The sequence below is a fragment of the Euleptes europaea genome, chromosome 1, assembly GCF_029931775.1.
Source record: "Euleptes europaea isolate rEulEur1 chromosome 1, rEulEur1.hap1, whole genome shotgun sequence".
NCBI lineage: Eukaryota > Metazoa > Chordata > Lepidosauria > Squamata > Sphaerodactylidae > Euleptes > Euleptes europaea.
The window spans coordinates 82,173,267-82,193,002 of record NC_079312.1 but is presented as its reverse complement, the minus strand read 5'-3'; the positions used below and the strand labels follow the sequence as shown (position 1 = coordinate 82,193,002).

Genomic DNA, 19,736 nt, shown 5'->3' with positions numbered 1-19,736 from the left:
GTGTAGTGATATGTTTTGAGAATGACTGGTCTGTTTGGACCAAGTGCACAGGTTTGTTCCACTGGCTTTGGTAATACTGTGTTCTGCGTTTAAATCAGATACACGTAGTATAATGTTAGGAAAGAATCAAGCATACAGGAATTCAGAGCAACTGTACAGTACATTATGTACCAATTTTCTCTAAATATTGCCGTGTTTCCTTTTCCTAATAGGCAATGTTTTGGTGATGGTTTAAATTGGGCTGGCTGTTCAGTCATAGTTCTCCTGGGACAACAGCGCCGCTTTGACCTCTTTGACTTCTGTTACCACCTGTTAAAGGTGCAGAGGCAGGATGGGAAGGACGAAATTATTAAAAACGTGGTAAGTTGGGGGCGAGTAGAACTGTTCCCACATGTTCCTGAAAACAGCAGACTACCTTAATAATCAGAGACTTGCGTTTCCAGTTTCTGGAATGTTGCCGTTTTGAACATGTAGATAAAGCAAAGGAGCCAGTTAACTGGCAGAACAGTGAATGGTGATTCCCATGTAGCCATGCAATAAGTTTAGATCATGCCGGACATGGAGCCTCTGTAGGAATGGGGCTGCCTGGAGCTTTTATGAGATCCCTGGGTGAGGCTTTGACCCAAGAATCTCATGAGGCTTTGCATATAGGCAAGGCAGTCCAGCCGTGTGGGATCAGTGCAGGCCAACATCGTAGTTTGGGATGTACGGGGAGTGCTCAGTGAAAGCAGCAGCTAGGCAGGAAAATGAAAAAGTATTGGGGTAAGGAGGAAGCCACTCCCTGTTGCTCTGAGATGTAGGAAATGATAGACAGTGTGGTATAGTGGTTAAGAGCTGTTGTTTGGAGCGGTGGAGTCTGATCTGGAGAACTGGGTTGGATTCCCCACTCCTCCACATGAGCAGCGGAGGCTAATCTGGTGAATTGGATTTGGTTCCCCGCTCCTACACATGAAGCCAGCTGGGTGACCTTGGGCTCTCTCAGCCCCACCTACCTCACAGGGTGTCTGTTGTGGGGAGGGGAAGGGAAGGTGATTGTAAGCTGGCTTGAGTCTCCCTTAAGTGGTAGAGAAAGTCGGCAAATAAAAACCAACTGTTCTGCTGCTGCTGCTGCCACCGCTGCCTGGGAAATAAAAGGAGGCAGGACTCAATGTGCAATCCTAAACAGAGTTTCACTTTTCAAAGACCATTGAAGTTCAGGGACTTTGATGGGTGTTAACTCGACTTAGGCTTGTACTGCAAGTCATCTGCCTCCAAGCCCTGGTCATATCAGTAAGGGGCAGGCATCTTATGACTCAGCAGGTACCACACTGCCTGAGCTTCCAGTCAGTTTTGCAAGGTGTAGAAGTGCCAAGTTCTTTTCCTAAGTGTTTGACTCTGCTCATTTGTCAAGTAATAGTGATGTTATCAGGCTCCCATGTGGAGAGGTACAAATTGTTATTGTAACTGCTGTAATTACATTTGCATTGCTAATAAATACACAGGTGGTAAAAAGTAGGTCGAATATGTCAGGCTGCTATCTCAGCATATTCTAGCAGTCTGATATGCAATATATAACATATGAGAAAATGACAGATTCATTTCTGCCTGTGAGAAGCTGGACTGGACTGGACTATGCATTTGTTCCCTCCAGCTGATTTCATGGCTTCTTTCAGCACCAAGCCAGCTATAGAATGAGAACAGGGATTTCGTCTCACTGTGCCTTGCTTGTCTTTTCATAGCCGCTTAAGAAAATGGCCGACAGGATCAGGAAGTACCAGATTCTGAACAATGAGATTTTTGCCATCTTGAACAAGTACATGAAGTCAGTGGAAACGGACAGCTCCACGGTTGAGCATGTGCGTTGCTTCCAGCCTCCCATCCACCAGTCCTTGGCCACCACATGTTAAGGAGCCAGTGAGGGAAAAGGGATGAGAGTCTCCACTGGAAATTGGTGAAGAAGAAGAGACTAGACCACAATGAAGGTCTGGAAGAGAAAACTGGAAGAACACAGATCTGGCAGCGGTGCAGATTTGGGTGTACCAAGTACACAAGGATGCATTTGCTTAGAAGGCCCTGTTTGAATGCATGTTCTTCTATAGTATCCTTCTGGTTGGTTTTACCCATACTTTGATAATGTGGTGAAAAGGAGCATAATGTGGTTTTTCTCCTGTGGTATTTACTTTCATGGTGGCCTAAAGCCACTCAACCAAGAACAAAACTCTGTGGTCTTTACTAATTATTTGAGGTTACAGTTAAATCAGCCAGTGTTTCAAATTGTTGGCAAGACTTCCATTCAGTACACAAAAGGCAGGGACGGAATGCCAGCTTGATATGTGCTAATGGTTTCATGACAGGAATGCTTAAAGACCCCTGCTATATCAACTGTAATGGCTTATTGGTGGCAGGTTATGCGGACCTACTTGTCTGACTCAAGCAAAGAAAATCATGTTCCTTTAGAATCTGAATGGCATATTATTGTTCGTCTAGAATTAGCAGGTATTGTTATTGGCATGTTTCCTTCTGCCTTTCTAGAATAATTTCTTTGTGCGAAATTCAGTCAAATTACGCTAAGCTCAATGTCATTCTCTTTGGAGTAATAAGCACAAGCAGGAAAGTATATGACATTTGGTAATTAATTCATGATTCCATATCCATGCTTTGGTAATGAAAAGGAAACAACATCAGGAAGGCATTTAACATTTACACTTGTTCTTTGTTTTAAAACCGGCAGCAGCTTGGCTTTCATTAATATATGCAATTCCCTGCATTCAGAGAATTCCAGCAAATGTTAATTAGGTCCTTGTCAGAGATAAGAACATAAGAAGAGCACTGCTGGTTCAGATCAGTGGTCCATCTAGTCTAGCATCCTATCTCATACAGTGGTTAACCAGTTACCCTGGAGGGCCAATAAACGGCATAGAGGCCAAGGGCTTCCCCTGCTGTTGCCGCTTAGTGCTGGCATTCAGTGGTTTGCTGCCTCTGTATGTCACCTTACACTTGCCTACACTGAAGTTGTTGCCCAGTCACCCAATTTTTAATCCATAAGAGGACATTATCTTTTTTATCATGACTATTAAACTTACTAAGGATCTTTGGTATCTTGTCAAAAGCCTTTTGGAAGTCCAAGTATATAATATTTCTGGATAAGTTTTTCCACATGGTTGTTAACCTTCTAAAAGAATTCCAAGGGTGGTGAGGCAGGACTTCCCTCTTCAGAAGCATGGCTTTCCCTTCAGCAAGCTTTGTTTTTCTATGAATTTAATCATTATATCTTTTAGGGGAGGGGCTGTGGCTCAGTGGTAGAGCATCTGCTTGGCATGCAGAAGTTCCCAGGTTCAATCCCCGGCATCTCCAGTTAAAGGGACTAGGCAAGTGGGTGATGTGAAAGACCCCTGCCTGAGACTCTGGAGAGCCAGTCTGAGTAGACAATACTGACTTTGATGGACCAAGGGTCTGATTCAGGATAAGGCTGCTTCATGTGTATAATAGTTATGGGATAAGCATTAAAATACCAGTGCGAACAATACATAGAACTGTCAGTGCAGAAGGAACCCATGCAATTCCTCACACCTCCTGCCACCCCATGCACTTAAGAGAGGAACTGATAGAATTTAGATGGAGGATGACCACCCATAAGAGGCAGGAACAAGCACCCAACCCAAGAGAGGCCTGTAAGATGATGAGCAAACTTAGAAGGAAAATCATAAGTTTTTAAAACTTTGCAAAAATGTTGTGGAGAGCTAACGTTATAGTCACTGCCACATCCAGCCTGGGGAGAACTTCTTTCCAAGTCCAACTATGATAAGTGTTTAGACCCTGAGAGTGAAAGCCACAGATTTACACAGAACCAATCCCAAAATAAATATCATGCTGTTTACCACAGTAATTAGAGAGCAGATTTTAAGAGTAAAAGAAGCCTTTCTGTTAAGCTACTAAAAGGCACCAGGACAAAATTCAGCATGCAGTGGGTTTTTCTACCTTCTTTTGGGGGTGAGGATGGCAGGATTATTTAATAAAATGTAGGTTGTTCTGATATCCTACGAGGAAAAAACATAATTTTGTTTCCTCCTGCTTGTCTCATCAGTTTTCAGAACAATAGTTTTTAGAAGTGTTATGGAAACATTTAAAACTCAATAGACATTCCCTGTGAGAAATTAAAACCAAAGGGGACAATCCGTCAGGAATTTCTACTGTACAAACCTAAATAAGGTGAAAGTAACCACACACGAGCTCAGCCCTGTGAAGCTTGTGTCCACCATGATCAAATTCATTGTATCTGAAAAGAATGCAAGCTTGAATTTTCTGGATAAGTTACAGATTAATATGAATTCAATTATGACACATCCTAAATTTCTATCAGAACAACTTGAGTGGTACAAGATGTTTGTGGGGAGTAGCATTGCTGATGTAGTTTAACTTCATTATCACCCTAGTAGCCCTTTAGAAAAACAAAACTTGACATAAACTAGACAAGCCTGCAGATATTCATTCCTTCTTTTTACTCGCTGAAAGTCTGTACATTTAACATTGGTGGTAAATTAATCACCAGATGAAGATACCAGAAGTGTAAATGTTCAGTTCACTTTAAGAGCTTCTAAAACTCAAAAGCAGATATTGTAAGATCAACTGCTGTATGTTACATTTTACATCCCATGGTTTGTAGAAGAGTCAACTGGAGGATTATAACTTTAATAAACATTTTCAAATCTATGAAATTAGTTGGTGAGGTTTGCTCACATATTGCATTTTCACTATGATAATATAGAGGGGTTTCTGTTTACTCCCCAGGGAGAATTTGTGGCAAAAAAAAGACTGGGCTAATCTCAGGGCAATACGTTTAGTGTGGTAAAAGTTCAGGGTAAATTAATACTTTTCCTAGAGTTTTAAATCCACATCATAAGCATACCAGGAAGTTTTTTCTCTCTGAGATTTTTGAAGTCCTTGCAGTATTTCCCTATGGCCTTTATTGGACATTCTTCATATGATAGTTCTGGTTACTCTTTGTTGTGAGCTACATAATGAAGTCCCTGTCAAAGAGTGAACTGAAGGGGTCAGGTTTCTACCATGCTAAAAAAAATGGAAGACCTAAGTCAGTTATTACCCAAACTGTATGCCAGGACACATTTGTGCCCCTCAAAAACATAACTGGTGTATCATAAGAAGTAAATCAAATAACTGAAGACTTTGATGAACCCAATGTACACACTTACCCTCTGTATGATCTCTGTATGATTGACTGCTCTGAACTGACCGCCTATAGGTGTGAGCTGAGAGCTGTAATTATGGTATGTTTCTACAACAGTTGAGACTAGATGATTACCTCACTACCAGCACAGGTATGTACCTCTAATAGCGGTTCTCAGAAGATGCATGCCTAGAAGAGGAGCCCATGCAGAATCATAGGGAGGCAGTACTTAGCTGAGGCCAGGTAGTTCTCAGTCATATAAAATGTAAATATATAGCTTTGAGGGTGTAAAGACAAAGCAAACCTCCAATTTTATTGAGGCTAGACATGTGGCCCATACATTATTTCTCCCTAGGGTAGGAAAGCAGGAAATGGGAGAAACCAAAGGGGTTAAGCCATTTTCCCCTCTCCCCAGTGTTGGGTTACTGTCCTCATTCTTCCACTCTTGATTGTATTTTGGCTCCAAGTACTTACCAGTGTGAAGAAAACCACAGAGATATATACCATAATGTAAGAAATCCTAGAGTAGAAGTATAAGGATAAACCAGGCCAGAGGGCGAACAGATTTCTGCAGCTGTGATAATGAACTGCCAGGGTCTATCCAGTTTATAAACAGGCCACTGTGACTTTAGGTTTCGTGACTTGGTCTACAGAAAAAGCCAACTTTGTGCACTTCAACCATGTTTCTTTTCCAGCAGCACTTGTCAGGAGTATGAATGGTCATATTAATTCCTCTCCTCTTGTGTATTCTGGTTTTATTGATATTTGTCTACTTCAGAACATGAGCAAAGTGTGGTTTTAAAAACGTTTAAATAAAACTTTGCATAATACTGTCAAATGTACCATATTTGTATGAAGAATTGTCCAGGACTTTTGTACAACGAATTTACATTTATTTATGGTGAGGTATATTTCCAGTAGTGATCAACTATGGTGTTTGAATTCTTGATTCATATTTGCTATGCAGCTGAAAATGATATATATTGTTTTGTATTTTTTCCCCTACATCCTTGGTCAATAGACATTTTGTTTTTCATTTCCATTCAAAATGCTTCTGTAATGATAAGAACATCTTGTGTGTGGAGACATAATGACCTGTATTGCAGCATCCAATGTGTACAGCAAAGCTGGATGAATCCTGTTAACAACAGGAAAATAAAAGTTGGATCATAAATGGTGTGGACCACAAGGCTTTGAATGAAAGTTGAAGGACCGCCTGTATGCCATGTTAATGTTTAGGGCAGGGGTGGGGAACCTTTTTTCCGCCAAGGGCCATTTGAATATTTATAACATCATTCGTGGGCCATACAAAATTATCAACTTAAAAATTAGCTGACCAAGCCCCAAGCAGGCAACTGCCCTGATGACCCCCCCCCCGCAAGAGGGCAAGCAGACAGGCATCCAACCGGTGGTCTCCTTGCACACCTGGTGGCACAGGATGGTCTGTTGCACCAGCTGGGCGTAGCCGTCCAGCCGCATGCTGGAGTTGCTCCTGCTTTGCATGATCGGGGCCGGATTCTACAACCAGGTCCTGCTACCTCTGCCTGCAGGGATGAAATGAGGACACACTGGCTAACAACTCCCCCCCCCCCACGCACGTGCGCGCATTCTGGCCCTGCCCCCTTTAACCCCTCCATTGTCACCACTTCCGCCCCCAACCCTCTTGTAGTACAGAGGGAATACGTTTCTCCACAGCCCGGGTGGGAAAGGGTTAGCACAGTTTCTTGGGCGGTCCTAGAAGCTCCATAGCTAATGACTCTTCTGCAAAGGGGAAAAAAGGTTCCTTTTCTCAGCAAAACAAACTCACGGCCGCCTTGAATAGAGGCTATTCCTGTCCACGGGAGGGGGCGGATCGCCAGCCTTAGATCCGTCTGAGCTAGAGATCTGCCAGGACCCACGAAGGGCCAGACCAAATGATTTCGTGGGCCTTAAACAGCCCCCGGGCCTGACGTTCCCCACCCCTGGTTTAGGGTTTGGTGCTGAATCCCTGAAGTCAGACTTTTCCAGCTGCTGCTTCATATGTTTTGTTTTTTTTAATGGTGGTGAGAACACAAAGGACACAGCACCGCGTATTCCAACAAGGGAAGCCACAAAAAGCAAGTACATGGGGAGTGCCAACAGCACGAAAACGTCTCAGTGTCAGCGATCCAAATTTGAAACTGTTCCTCTGGGTGTAGCCCTACAAGCATTATTTAACCTAAAAAAGAAAAACAAAGATGAAAGGCATGATCCAGAAATCTTTCCAGGCATGTTTACAAATCAAGCAAGAACTACACTTAAATCATTTTTGTGACCCAAGGTGCTCATGTACCATCAGTATCTGGAAAATGCTACTCCATTCATAAATAAGTTTAGTTACTTACCTCTTGTGGTATTATAATAGTTATGGAATTAATTCCTCGATAGGAAGGCATCTGTGAGCAATGCTATATTCTCACTGAGGGTGTGTCAGTCAAGGTAATCTTATTACTCTTGTGTCAAGCAGAATTAGACTAGAAAAGTATGTAGTAGTGTGAATGTCAAGAAGTGGGGATCGTCAGGAACTGGGGATTGTTAGACCCATGAACACCATAACATGTAGTTGTGCCCTTAGTGACTGAACATCATGCGTACATTAAATCTTGTGTCCAGTACTTTTAAAAACAGCCCTCAGTTCAACACACAGAAGTACTTAGACCTATAGAAATAAGTGGTTTAAAGCCCACCTAACAGTTGGGTTGTGGCCTAATTCTTGGTCTCAAAAAAATATGAGCCCTTTTGTATCAGGACCAAAGGGCTTTCCTGAGTCCTCTGCCTCCCCCATTTTCTCCTTTGTTATTGATACAAATTACAAAGAAAAATCGAAGCCACAAGCATTCACAGAAACAAGGAAACATAAGATTACTAGATTCGCTGCATTTTTGTGAACATATACTTAAAGGTCTTCTGATTCAGACTATTAAACTGTGCCCTATTTAGTTCAAGAGAGCTGTATAAGTATCTAAATATTCCTGCAAACCTTTGTACATATTGTCTTAGGGGAAAAAATCTGGTTTCAACACGGGCAAGGTGGTATCAGGTTCCCTGTGTAAACAAATGAGCGGCAAATGAAAAAAACACTGTTTAGCATGTGGCTTCTGTCTGGCTTTAAGAATGCTTTCTTACCTGCCAAACTGACATTGTATAGCCACTTCTGCTTTATCTACACCAGCGTGGTGTAGTGGTTAAGAGCTGCGGACTCTAATCTGGAGAATGAGGTTTGATTCCCCACTCCTCCATATGAAGCCTGGTGGGAGACAGAACTCTCAGCCTCACCTACCTGACAAGGTGCCTTTTGTGGGGGCGGGGAAGGGAAGGTGATTGCAAGCAAATCTGAGACATCTTTCAGTAAAGAAAAGTGGGGTATAAAAACCAACTTTTCTTCTTTTTAATCACGTTGTCATATGTTACACCCTTTTAGGATCCATGAGGCATCTTACCCAGTCAGCTAGGGTTGTAATTTCCCCCTTCCTAACACTGGGGTTGTTTCACAAAAGTTGTTGCATGTTCTCTTTCTCCTGCAAAGGGGTGTAGAAATTGTTATTTTCTCCAGGGAAAGAATGTGAGTCTGTCTTTTTTGGGTTTCTATGCGTATGGGGATTGGTGTAGCTATAGGAAATGCTATATTAGCAGCTAAAGATACATCAGTCAACTGCATCAAAATGCTTTCTACTTCCTTGTATATACATTGGCCACACAACTGCACAACATTCGAGGCAGGCAGTATTAAATTTCGGGTTCCTAGAAAATCACTTGTCATTTGGCTTCAGGTTGGCCTGCCGGCGTCCTGATGGCACACATCCATGTGCTGTTGTCCCAGGGGGCGGAGCTGCCTTTAGGGGGCTTCCTAACCCCCCTTCAGGCCGGGAATAGCCCCTTTGCCCTTACTTGCATTTATGCCACCTTTTCGGGTGGCGTGGTCCCATGGAACGCTATGGAGCAGTTCCACAGGGTTTGTAAGGGCAGCTTCCCAGCTTCGGGGGGGGGGGGCTGAATCCTCCTTTGGAGGCGGCGCCACTGCGCTGCTTCCAGCCACCAGCGCAGTCCCTCAGAAATGGGCTGTTTGTCTATCTTTTAAACAAATGTTCATAGGAATAGTGAACCGAATCCTACAGAGTTAGCAAATGGTTGTCCTCTGCCCTAGTTTTAATCGTGTGTGGCCCGTCTAGACAAGACTACTTCATATCTCAAAAGCAAGGGGACTGTATGCACCCCGGAATTTTTTTTTTTTGCCCTTTCTGAAACAGTAATGTCTTCCAGTTACATTAACAGTGGTTTCCAGACCAATATCAGGGCACATGCAATGCAGACTCCACCCTTAGTGCTAATATTATATGTTTGGTACCCTGAGTGGTGTCATTATTTTTCTCATACAGCCAAAGAACATGCCGGAAAGCATTTTTAGTCTCCACGTTGTGTTAACCTACACTCCAGATTCTTGCAGTTACCTCAGCCTTACAGCACCAAGTTAGTAAACTAGTATTTCAAGTGTGGCTGCATTGCTAAGAATCCAGTGAGAAGTTTCATTGGGAAGGGGGAAGGTCTTTTTTAAAAGGAGTAATTTAAGAAATAAGGTAACAGTTGGGACATTCAAGTATCTCTGGCCCCATTTTGTTTGTATTTGATTGCACCTCTCAACAACACACAAATTCCCTTTCTGTTAGAAAAGAGAGCGGGTATTTTGCATTTTAGCTGCTTGAACCCACAAATTGTCTTAGCCTATAAATAGCAGATGGCCCAGGTAGACAACCTAATATGACCACAGAACATAAAAAACACTAATGCTCTTTTTTCCTTCTAGCTACGTAGAAACTGAATAGTTATAATCTGCTTCCACGAGAAGGCGAGGAACTTAGACTTACAAGTTTGTCTGCTACGGCTGGCAAACTCTCACCCCCACCATTGTTCAATGGAACTACAGGAGCAAAATGTGGAGAGGAACATTTCACACAGGACTGGATCTACATTTTTTTAAAGGGCAAAAATACAAAATGATGCCCCTTGATATATTATATTTTTTTTCTTTCTATATATGTACCTAATCAATATATAATCTTATATCGTAAAAGCAAAGTTGGTCAAATCTTTGGATACTTGCATCCGGGGACTGGGGCTATGAATTGGCAAGAGTCAAGATAGATCTTTCTACAAACCTGACCAACGCCCCAAGTTTGCAGAAAAATTTGACATCTAAACAAAATACATTGGGGACTTTTAAAAACCTGAAAATGATGAAAGGAGTGCCTTTAGCTGTAAGCAACAGGTTCCCTCAGTGGCTATTGCTAGGCAGAGCGGGGTCAGGGAGGCCAGCTGATCTACACACCTTCGCTGTCCTCAACCATATGCCTGGCAGAACATCTCAGTTTTACATTCCCTGTGAAACTGAACTAGGTACCGCAGGGCATGGGTCTCATTCGACAGAGAATTCCACCAAGCTGAGGCCAGGGCAGAAAAAAGCTCTGGCTCTGGTCAAGGACAGCCGGATGGTTCAAGGGCAAGGGACTACCAACATTATGAGTAAGACAAGGCTCACTGAAAAAGACAATAATGCTAGGAAAAGTTGAAGGCAGCAGGAAAAAGGGGAAGACCCTACATGAGATGGATTGACTCTATAAAAGAAGCCACAGCCCTCAGTTTGCAAGACATGAGCAAGGCTATTAATGATAGGACATTTTGGTTGTCATTAATTCATAGGGTAGCCATGAGTTGGAAGTGACTTGACACACACAATTTATACAGTGACTAGAGTTGCCAGTTGCCCACCTGTGGCATGCAAGTTCCTGCTGCTGAACTCCATTGCTCATGCTTGTTCAATGAAGCAGCAGGAGAAAAAAACAGAGAGGAATGACATCATGATTGAGCGACCATCCACTACACTCTAATAACGATCTATCATATAGGATTATTATGATAACAAATACAATACAGACTGTGACAAATATTACACATTAAATTAAATGCTGAATTGCAGACGTACTTGTAATTGCAGCAGAAATAAAAGTTTCTGTTGTTCATGACTAAGGCTGCAATTCTGTGCATGAACTTCCACATTCAAAAAAGATGTGCACATATGGGAGTATACTTGGGAAATCTAGCACACACCTATGGCTCTTCTGAAGATTGATGCAAGTTGCTTTGCTTCATATCATTCATGTGTAAGCCACAACAGATCGAGGATGTTATGATAACTCTGCAAATCTCCCACTTTCAGCAGCTGTGTTTGTTCTTAAATAACGGCCCAAACATCTGGTGTGTGAGAACTTGGTTCTGCCTTTATATCACAGTGGTGATCCACACAAACCACAACACTGTGTGCACAGCCATCACATTACACTGTACATCTGTGACCATAAACAGAGATTGAGCTTTTAGTCATTTTAATCATATAAATATCACGCTTCTCTCAACTAAACCCATCTATCGCATGGCTTAGGTTTCTGGATTTTTAGATACTTTTTCTTCTAACTCACTATCACTTTAATTAATTATTTGAGAATCTTTCCAGACCAGCATGTCTGTCACGTCATTTCATTCCATCCCTTGCTATCCAGTATTAATTATCACATTTTCCACAATATGCATTTCTTTCTTCCAAAACTGTGGTCTCAGGTTTTTAAGGTAAAGGTAGTCCCCTGTGCAAGCACCGGGTCATTCCTGACCCATGGGGTGACATCACATCCCAAAGTTTACTAGGCAGACTATGTTTACAGGGTGGTTTGCCAGTTCCTTCCCTAGTCATCTTCCCTTTACCCGCAGCAAGCTGGGTACTCAGTAAGAGCCCTAGCTTGGATCATATGAACAAATTCCATGCACTCTAGATGGTTTCTGCTACAGTGTGCACTTCCTCTTCCACTAAAACTTTCATTTCACAAGGGCCCATTGAAAACAAGTGATCTTGCGCAATTGGAAGTTTAGCAGAAGAGGAAGCGCGCTCAGCAGGAGAGATTATCTAGGATGCATCAAACCCATTTCATAGGATTCAAGCCAATGAATTCAAGCGTAAAACCAGACGAGTAGCCTCATTAGTCTGTTGCGTGTTGCAACAAAATTAAGCAGGACTCTAGGAGCACCTTTAATGTCCAGTTTGTGCCCATTTGTCCTTTTTCCACAGGGGCTGATCTGTTTCTTCAAGGAAGCAAACAGAAGGGAATGAAGGGACACAAACCTGATACTAAAATCACAACATCCAGAAACCACTGATCTGTTGCTGATCTAAATGTCACTACAGTAGAATTTCAAAGGGAAAATCCAACAGAAGGGATTCATCCATATTCCTCACCCTGCACTACACACCAGTCTTAACTAGGACTTTGGATTTCTCACTCACTACAGTTGCTAATATTTTGCATAGTCTACCTCCTTACAGGTGTGAATTAGTTTACCTATACCTCTCTAACTTTTTTAATTGGATCTGCTTCCCACACCTTCCTAGATTAGATTTTATGTTAATCCCTTTTGCCTGTCTATTAATGGTTAGGGCATCCCAGATTTTAAGCATGGGAACTTGTCCTTTAAACTAAGAGATACATCAAATAAGGACATATGGTTCTGGGGGAATTCTAGCAAGGCTATCTCTAGTTGTTCATCAACCCAAAGGGAGACTGCAAACCAATAAACCAGGAGATTGAGACTGGGAAAGGCAACTATGAAGGAACTAGAAAAGATCCTTAAATGTAAGTAGGTGTCACTGGTGGCCAAAATCAACATTATCCACACTATAGTATTCCTCATTACTATGTATGGCTGTGAAAGTTGGACAATGAAGGAAGTTTACAGGAAGAAAGTTGACTCATGTGAACTGTGGTGTTGGTGGAGAGTTTTATAGACAGCATGGACCACAAAAAAGACAAATAAGTGGGTTCTAAGCCTAAACTCTCCCTAGAAGTTAAAATGGCCAAAGTGAGGCTATCCTACTTTGGTCACATTATGAGAAGGCAAGAGTCACTGGAAAAGACAATCATGCTAGGAAAAGTTGAAGGCGGCAGGAAAAGAGGAAGGCCCAACATGAGATGGTTGACTCTATAAAAGAAGCCAGGGCCCTCAGTTTGCAACACCTGAGCAAGGCTGTTAAGGATAGGTAGGGTTGCCAGGTCCCTCTTCACAACTGGTGGGAGGTTTTGGGGGCGGAGCCTGAGGAGGGTGGGATTTGGGGAGGGGATGGACTTCAATGCCATGGAGTCCAATCGCCAAGTTGGCCACTTTCTCCAGGGGAACTGATCTTTAGCGGCTGGAGATCTTTTGCAATAGCAGGCGATCTCCATCTAGTACCTGGAGGTTAAGGAGAAAAAAAAGACACCTCTGTACTATTAACGGAGGATGAGAAAACCAGTACAGGAGCAATGCTGATAACAATGCCAATATATTATAGCTACGTATACACTTTACAGTATGTGGTAATGAAACCACCAACCCCACATACATTCAGTGCAACAATGGATGTGCAAAAATTCCACAATTAATTTGAAATATAAATTCTATCAGGTAAGTATCAAGGAGACTGCGCATCTTGCAGCATCTGTTTTGAGAAAAGACCAAGATAGTTATTTAAAAGGACTTACTTGATACTTACCTGATAGAATTTATATTTCAAATTAATTGTGGAATAAAGTATTGTCGAAGGCTTTCACGGTCAGAGTTCATTGGTTCTCGTAGGTTATCCGGGCTGTGTAACCGCGGTCTTGGTATTTTCTTTCCTGACGTTTCGCCAGCAGCTGTGGCCGGCATCTTCAGAGGAGTAACACTGAAGGACAGTGTCTCTCAAAATTGTGGAATTTTTGCACATCCATTGTAGTACCTGTTGTTTGGCAACCCTAAGGATAGGATGTTTAGGAGGCCATTCATTCCTAGGGTCGCCAGAAGCCAGAAGAGACATGACAGCGCACAGCACGCCTTTCTAGTGGCAGGGTCGAGGAAGGGAAAGGTGAGCTTTGGCAAGGCCCCGGCCCCTGTGCGCCTCTACCCTGCAGGCTGCTGGTCTTGGGTCACAGTCGTGGCTCGAGCTAGAGGCGCCCGGAGAGAACGAGGAGGAGGAAGAGCCCGGAGTGGAGCAGCCGGCTGGTGCAGCCAGGTGCGGCCTCGGTCTCGCCCGGGGCAACTTTCCAGCTCCCCACCCGCCGGGGCGAGGCTCGGGCTTCTCCCCAGCGCTGGCGGAGGAGGAGCACAGCAGCAGCGGCAGAGCAGGGAGAGGCGGACGGCCCGGGCGGCACACGCGCCTCCCCTCGCCCGGTCTTGGCGTCTGCTGCCTGGGCATGAGCTGATCTCCCCAGCCTCGGCCGAGACGAGCACATGGAGCGACCGGAGCCGCTCTGGGTGAACAGCAGCTGTGCCAACGGTGAGCGGAGAGGCTTCGCTGGGGCTGGGGTGGGAGCGAGCTGGAGGGGTGGGTTCCCAGCCAAAGAGAGGGGGAGAGTGGCCATTTGGGCATGGGAGGTTTTGCCTTGGATTTGCCCCTCTCTCTGTGTGTGTTAAGTGCCGTCCAGTCGCTCCCGACTCATGGCGACCCTATGAATGGAAGTCCTCCAACTGTCCTGTCTTTGACAGCCTTGCTCAGATCTCGCAAATTGAAGGCCGTGGCTTCCTTGATTGAGCCCGTCCATCTCTTGTTGGGTCTTCCTCTTTTCCTGCTGCCCTCCGCTTTTCCTAGCCCCTCTCTAGATGCACATTTCCCCCACATCCCAGTTCTCAAAACTCTGCACGGGGGCTGATTTTTGAGTTCTGAGAATTCGGATGGGGGAAAATGGGCATCTAGAGAGCGGCCAACCCAAGGCAAGACCTCCCAGGCATAAATCCGTCCCGCTCCCCACGGCTCCGAATAAGCCAGACTTGAAACAGTCAACAGCTGGGGACGGGGGGATGCTTGATCTTTCCCCCACGCCGATCTTCTTCAAAACAACCGCTCCCGTTCACTTCTTGTGCCTCGGCCTTGGGAGGCTTTGTGTTGGAAGATCTGCTGCACTTTCTAGCACCAAACGCCTAGCGCCCCGTCGAGAGACAATGGCCATTTACGCCTGGGAGGTTTTGCCTTGGACTTGCCACTCTTTAGATGCAAATTTCCCCCACCTGAATTCTCAAAACTCCACAGTAAGCCCCCATGCAGAGTTTGGAGAATGTGGATGTCGAAAGCGTGCCTCGAGAGAGCGGCCAATCCACGGCAGGACCTCCCAGGCATCCGCCGCCAAGGCCGTTGCCTTGACCCGCTCGCACCCTTACCGCGGCGTAAGGACGACGAGCGGCTGGTTTGCAAGCAGGGGTTTCCGAAGCCGGCGCTTTGGACGGGCTTCCCCAGGTCGCGCCTTGCCTTTCCCCCCGCAGCGTCCCCGTGTCCCCAGAAAGTGATTATGCCAAAGTTTCGTTCGGAGACGCAGCTCGTTTTGCAAGACGCTTTTGTTGCCGATCTGGTTTGCTCCCTCGCTCTTCTGCGATGTCGAAAGCCCGGAGTGATTGAATGGAGAATTTGGGGTAGGAGTTCTGTAAACGTTGGAAGTACGCCGAAACAGTTATTTCGAGAAACAGGCCTCCATTGTGTGTTATGTTTCCTCAAGGTAGGGTTGTGTGTGTGTGTGTGTGAGAGAGAGAGAGAGAGAGAGATGCCCAAGTGTCTGTTATGGTAGGGTTCCCCAACCTCTTGGTGGGGTTCTCCCAGAATTACACCTGATCCAGGCTACAAAGATCACCTTCCCTGCCTGAAGGAAATAGCTTTAGAGGGGAGGACTCTGAGCTCCCTCCCCCCCCAAAATTTCTGCTCTCTACAAGTTCTACCCCCAAATCTCCAGGAATTTCCGGAGTCAGAGTTGGCAATCTACTTGAGCTTTCTCCAGTGTCTACCCAGTACTGTCAAGAAGCTATCTTGGAAGACTGAACGTGGTTCTATATGTTATGTTATTTATTTCTTTTATCACCCCATCTTTATCCCAGTAGGCACTCAAAGCACCTTACTTTGTTCTCTCCTCTATTTTATCCCTACACCAATCCTGTGAGGTAAGTTAGGCTGGGCGAATGTGACTGGCCCAAGGTCTCCCACCAAGCTTTCATGCTAGAGTGGGGATTTGGAGGTCTCCCAGATCCTGAAATGACGCTCTAGCCACTACACAACACCACTACACAACACCATCACTAGCACAATGTGGCCCTACTGGTGACATAGGTATGGGGTACAGAGCAAAAAGAAAAAAAATGGGAGCCAGTTTTGTAATTCCCATAAAGAGGCTTTTTGGGAACTGGAAAGAGCCACTGCAAAGGAGTGATCCCATCCCACAGAGTCCTCAGATTCAGCTGTCTGCAGACAGAATAGGCTTCCTGATGGAGATTATTCTTGCTGTGCTGGGGAATGTGTTTGTTCGAGGGTAAGGTCTGGTGGGGACCTGTGGTGGGGTCAAGAAGCCAGTGGAAGGGGATGGAAGCAGGAGGATGGAGAATTTGTTCCAAGAGTGAGATCGCAGGAATTGTTCCAAAGCAAAATCCCAAAACAAAAGCCAAGTCTGTCATTATTGCAGTATGGAAATCCATTAAGACAACTGATGCGGAACCAAAGTGTTCCCTGATGTGCTTTTCAAAAGGCATAATGGGTGCCTGCAATTCACAAGGCAGTTGTCCCTGGGGATTACTTTCAAAAGTACTGAAGCCTAGGGAACCACAATAACCACTAAAATTAAGTGAATATTTCTCCACTTAAATCTATGCTTAGACCAAGTTCAGGCCATGACAGCTTAATAGGACTACTTTCTACAGCTGACTGTACACAGAAGAATGATATGGCTGGTACAGTTCCTTAGTTTCAGGTACTGCTTGTTGTTAAGTAAATAGGAACCGGGCATCTACAGCAACGTTGATTAAACTTCCTCCCTCCACACGTTGCCAGTATCGCTAGAAATCTTTCCTGCCAGACTTGAAAGGTACACAATGCTTTGCAAACCTGTTCCCTCCCCCTTAATAAATGTTGTGCTTGAATATTTGCATTTGTACACACTTCAATAAATTTTATGCAATATACCTAAAAGTAGTGGGGATGGAACCTTGAGAGGATTGTGAGAACAAGAGAATGTGTTGGATTGGATTATAAGGAAAATTAATAAGATGCCGGTGAATGAATGCCAAAATAAATGGCACAAATATCTTGAAAATGAAAACTGGAAACCCTCTAATAACAGGTGGGATATCCGATTCATCAGCCAGGTCAGCAGAAAAAGGGGAGGGAGCCCTTTACACCATCCCGGGCAGGCCGAACTTCCCCTTTGGCTTCAAAAGGAGCTAAATAATAATAAGGCTTAACTGTGTTGTGAATCTCAAATTCAGACGCATGCCAATGGGCAAGGGAAAACTAGAGACGAGGATGGAAAAGCGGTATTTTTCTCAGTGTCTTCCTTACTATTTCAATTCTGTCTCGCACAGCACAGCAGAGCACTAACAATAGTTGTGATCGGGGCCCAAGCACCATTTCTCCGAGCTCTGGTCGTGAAAGAAACGTTTGTTTTATTTCTGAAGTTAGACCATATCCTCAGCATGGAGGATGGGACTCTTCTGGACCCAATAAAGTGTACTCCCCCCCCTTCACTTAGGCTACAGTAGATAGTTTACATAAGAAAGTAGACAAAGCGAGGCAGGATAAGCCCAGGACACAGACATTGACATTTTGTGCATGACTGTTTCCCTCGCCATCATCCTTCCAACAACGTCAAGTCTTTGTTTCGATTATGCAGGTTAGGCATATTGATAAGGAGAAGGTAGTCCTTCAAATATCATTCTTGTTGTTTTGAGGATTACTTCAAAGCTATACCTTGAATTGTTCTTGGAAACCAAAAGCAGCTAGTGCAGATCTTTCAGGATGCATGAGGTATATTCAGAGTGGTGCATTTCAGCTAGTAATCTAAGCTGCCATGTTCTAAACCAATTAAAGTATCCAGTCTCCAAATGTAGCCCCATGAGCAAGACATGCTCACAGTAAACTAACCCAGATGTTCCAAGAGGAAGGTTGAATTGCAAAAGGCAATGTGGTGTTTTCCTTTGAATTCCTTTTTACAGAACGTGGCAGAGCCAGCGTTAATAAAACATGGGGGAGTGTAGCTGGCCTCTGCTCCCTCCTCTTCTTTCTTTTTACAGGATCTTTGCTTTTAAGGATGTTTTATTGTCAATCTTTGAGGAAGAAAAAGGCGACATGACATTAGGGCATTGTGCGGACTGTGGGGCTAAGAATTCGCCATTTGTTCGCAGGCTCACAAAGACTGGTCTGTATCAGGCAAAGTGCCAGGGTCGGAATACCACGCCACATTTACATTGCTGCGGTTGCAGTGTTGTTGCAGTTTATTCTTCTTTATTTTGTCATAAGTAGATCTGTCCTTCTTACATTCCCCAGTAGCATCTACTTTCTTCCTTTCTCATTCGAAATTTAAATAATAGGGTATGTACCATTTCCCCTGGTTTTAGGTTGTGTGTGTGTGTAAAGTGCCGTCAAGTCGCAGCCGACTTATGGCGACCCCTTTTTGGGGTTTTCATGGCAAGAGACTAACAGAGGTGGTTTGCCAGTGCCTTCCTCTGCACAGCAACCTTGGTATTCCTTGGTGGTCTCCCATCCAAATACTAACCAGGGCTGACCCTGCTTAGCTTCTGAGATCTGACGAGATCAGGCTAGCCTGGGCCATCCAGGTCAGGGCCCCGGTTTTAGGTTACCAACATCTTTTTTTTCCCTAGCAGAGCTTCTCTGCCTTTTAAGAATTGCATAATAGATTTCATCAAGTAAAGATGTCTCCAGCACTGCAAATCTGTCTGGAGAAGGTTTAGCTGTTGAGTTTTGATCTCTGTGCAATTGTTAAAGACAGAGGAGGCAATTATATAATGGTTAGCATGTCAGGCTAGGATCTGGGATAGGTGGGTTCACGCTATCGTGAAGTTCACTGGTGATCTTGGGTCAGGCACTCACTTTCAAATTGACCCACTTCACAAGGTTGTTCTGAGGATAAAATGGGGAAAGAAGAGCTAGATATGCTGCCCTAAGTTCCCTGGAGTGCATATAAATGCACTAGATTTAAAAACTGGTGACTGTATTTGGGTGACAAGATCAGGGGAAATGGCTGTCCTGGGGCCGGGACCAGGAAAATCCAAATTTTCTCATCTACACAGCAACTATCCAGGCTTTGCTGAGATGGTTCCCAAAACCTCACAGCAAATTAGAGTTTGTAGAATAGGAGAAAAGCGGAGGGGAACCCCCAGAGATGCACAAATGCTGTACAGTAAATAGGGTTGCCAGGTGTCCAGTTTTGAACTGGACAGTCCGGTATTTGCCCTTTCGGTGCCAGTAAATAAACTGAGAGAATACTGGACATATAGATGTCCAGTATTTTCTAATTAAGCCTGCAACCACCATGGCCAAGCTGTATGCACATGTTATTTCTTTCCTCTGAGGCTTGATAAACTGGCCACACACCCATTTGCTTGTTCTCCATTGCAGCCAGCTAGGTGTGAAAAGCACGGAATATACCACTCAGCAGCTAGGCAGGATGCCCCCAGAGAACTGAAGAAAGCTGGAATGGGAGAAACTTTTGTGGCCAACCAGTCAGCTTCC

At 44.3% G+C, this 19,736-nt stretch overlaps 2 protein-coding genes across 4 annotated transcripts in view; both read left to right on the top strand.

Moving 5' to 3' along the window:
* Positions 1-1,913, top strand: part of CYFIP2 (cytoplasmic FMR1 interacting protein 2) — a 71,834-nt gene extending 69,921 nt beyond the window's left edge. For all 3 annotated transcript variants that reach the window (XM_056857508.1, XM_056857516.1, XM_056857500.1), the window contains 2 exons: positions 213-360; positions 1,719-1,913. In XM_056857508.1, the coding sequence (XP_056713486.1) occupies positions 213-360; positions 1,719-1,886 (316 nt within the window). In that variant the 3' untranslated portion in view covers positions 1,887-1,913. The remainder of the gene's footprint in view (positions 1-212; positions 361-1,718) is intronic.
* Positions 1,914-14,468: 12,555 nt separating this feature from the next.
* Positions 14,469-19,736, top strand: part of NIPAL4 (NIPA like domain containing 4) — a 29,934-nt gene continuing 24,666 nt past the window's right edge. The window contains exon 1 of the mRNA XM_056860213.1: positions 14,469-14,513. The gene's annotated coding sequence lies outside the window, so the exon portion shown is untranslated. The remainder of the gene's footprint in view (positions 14,514-19,736) is intronic.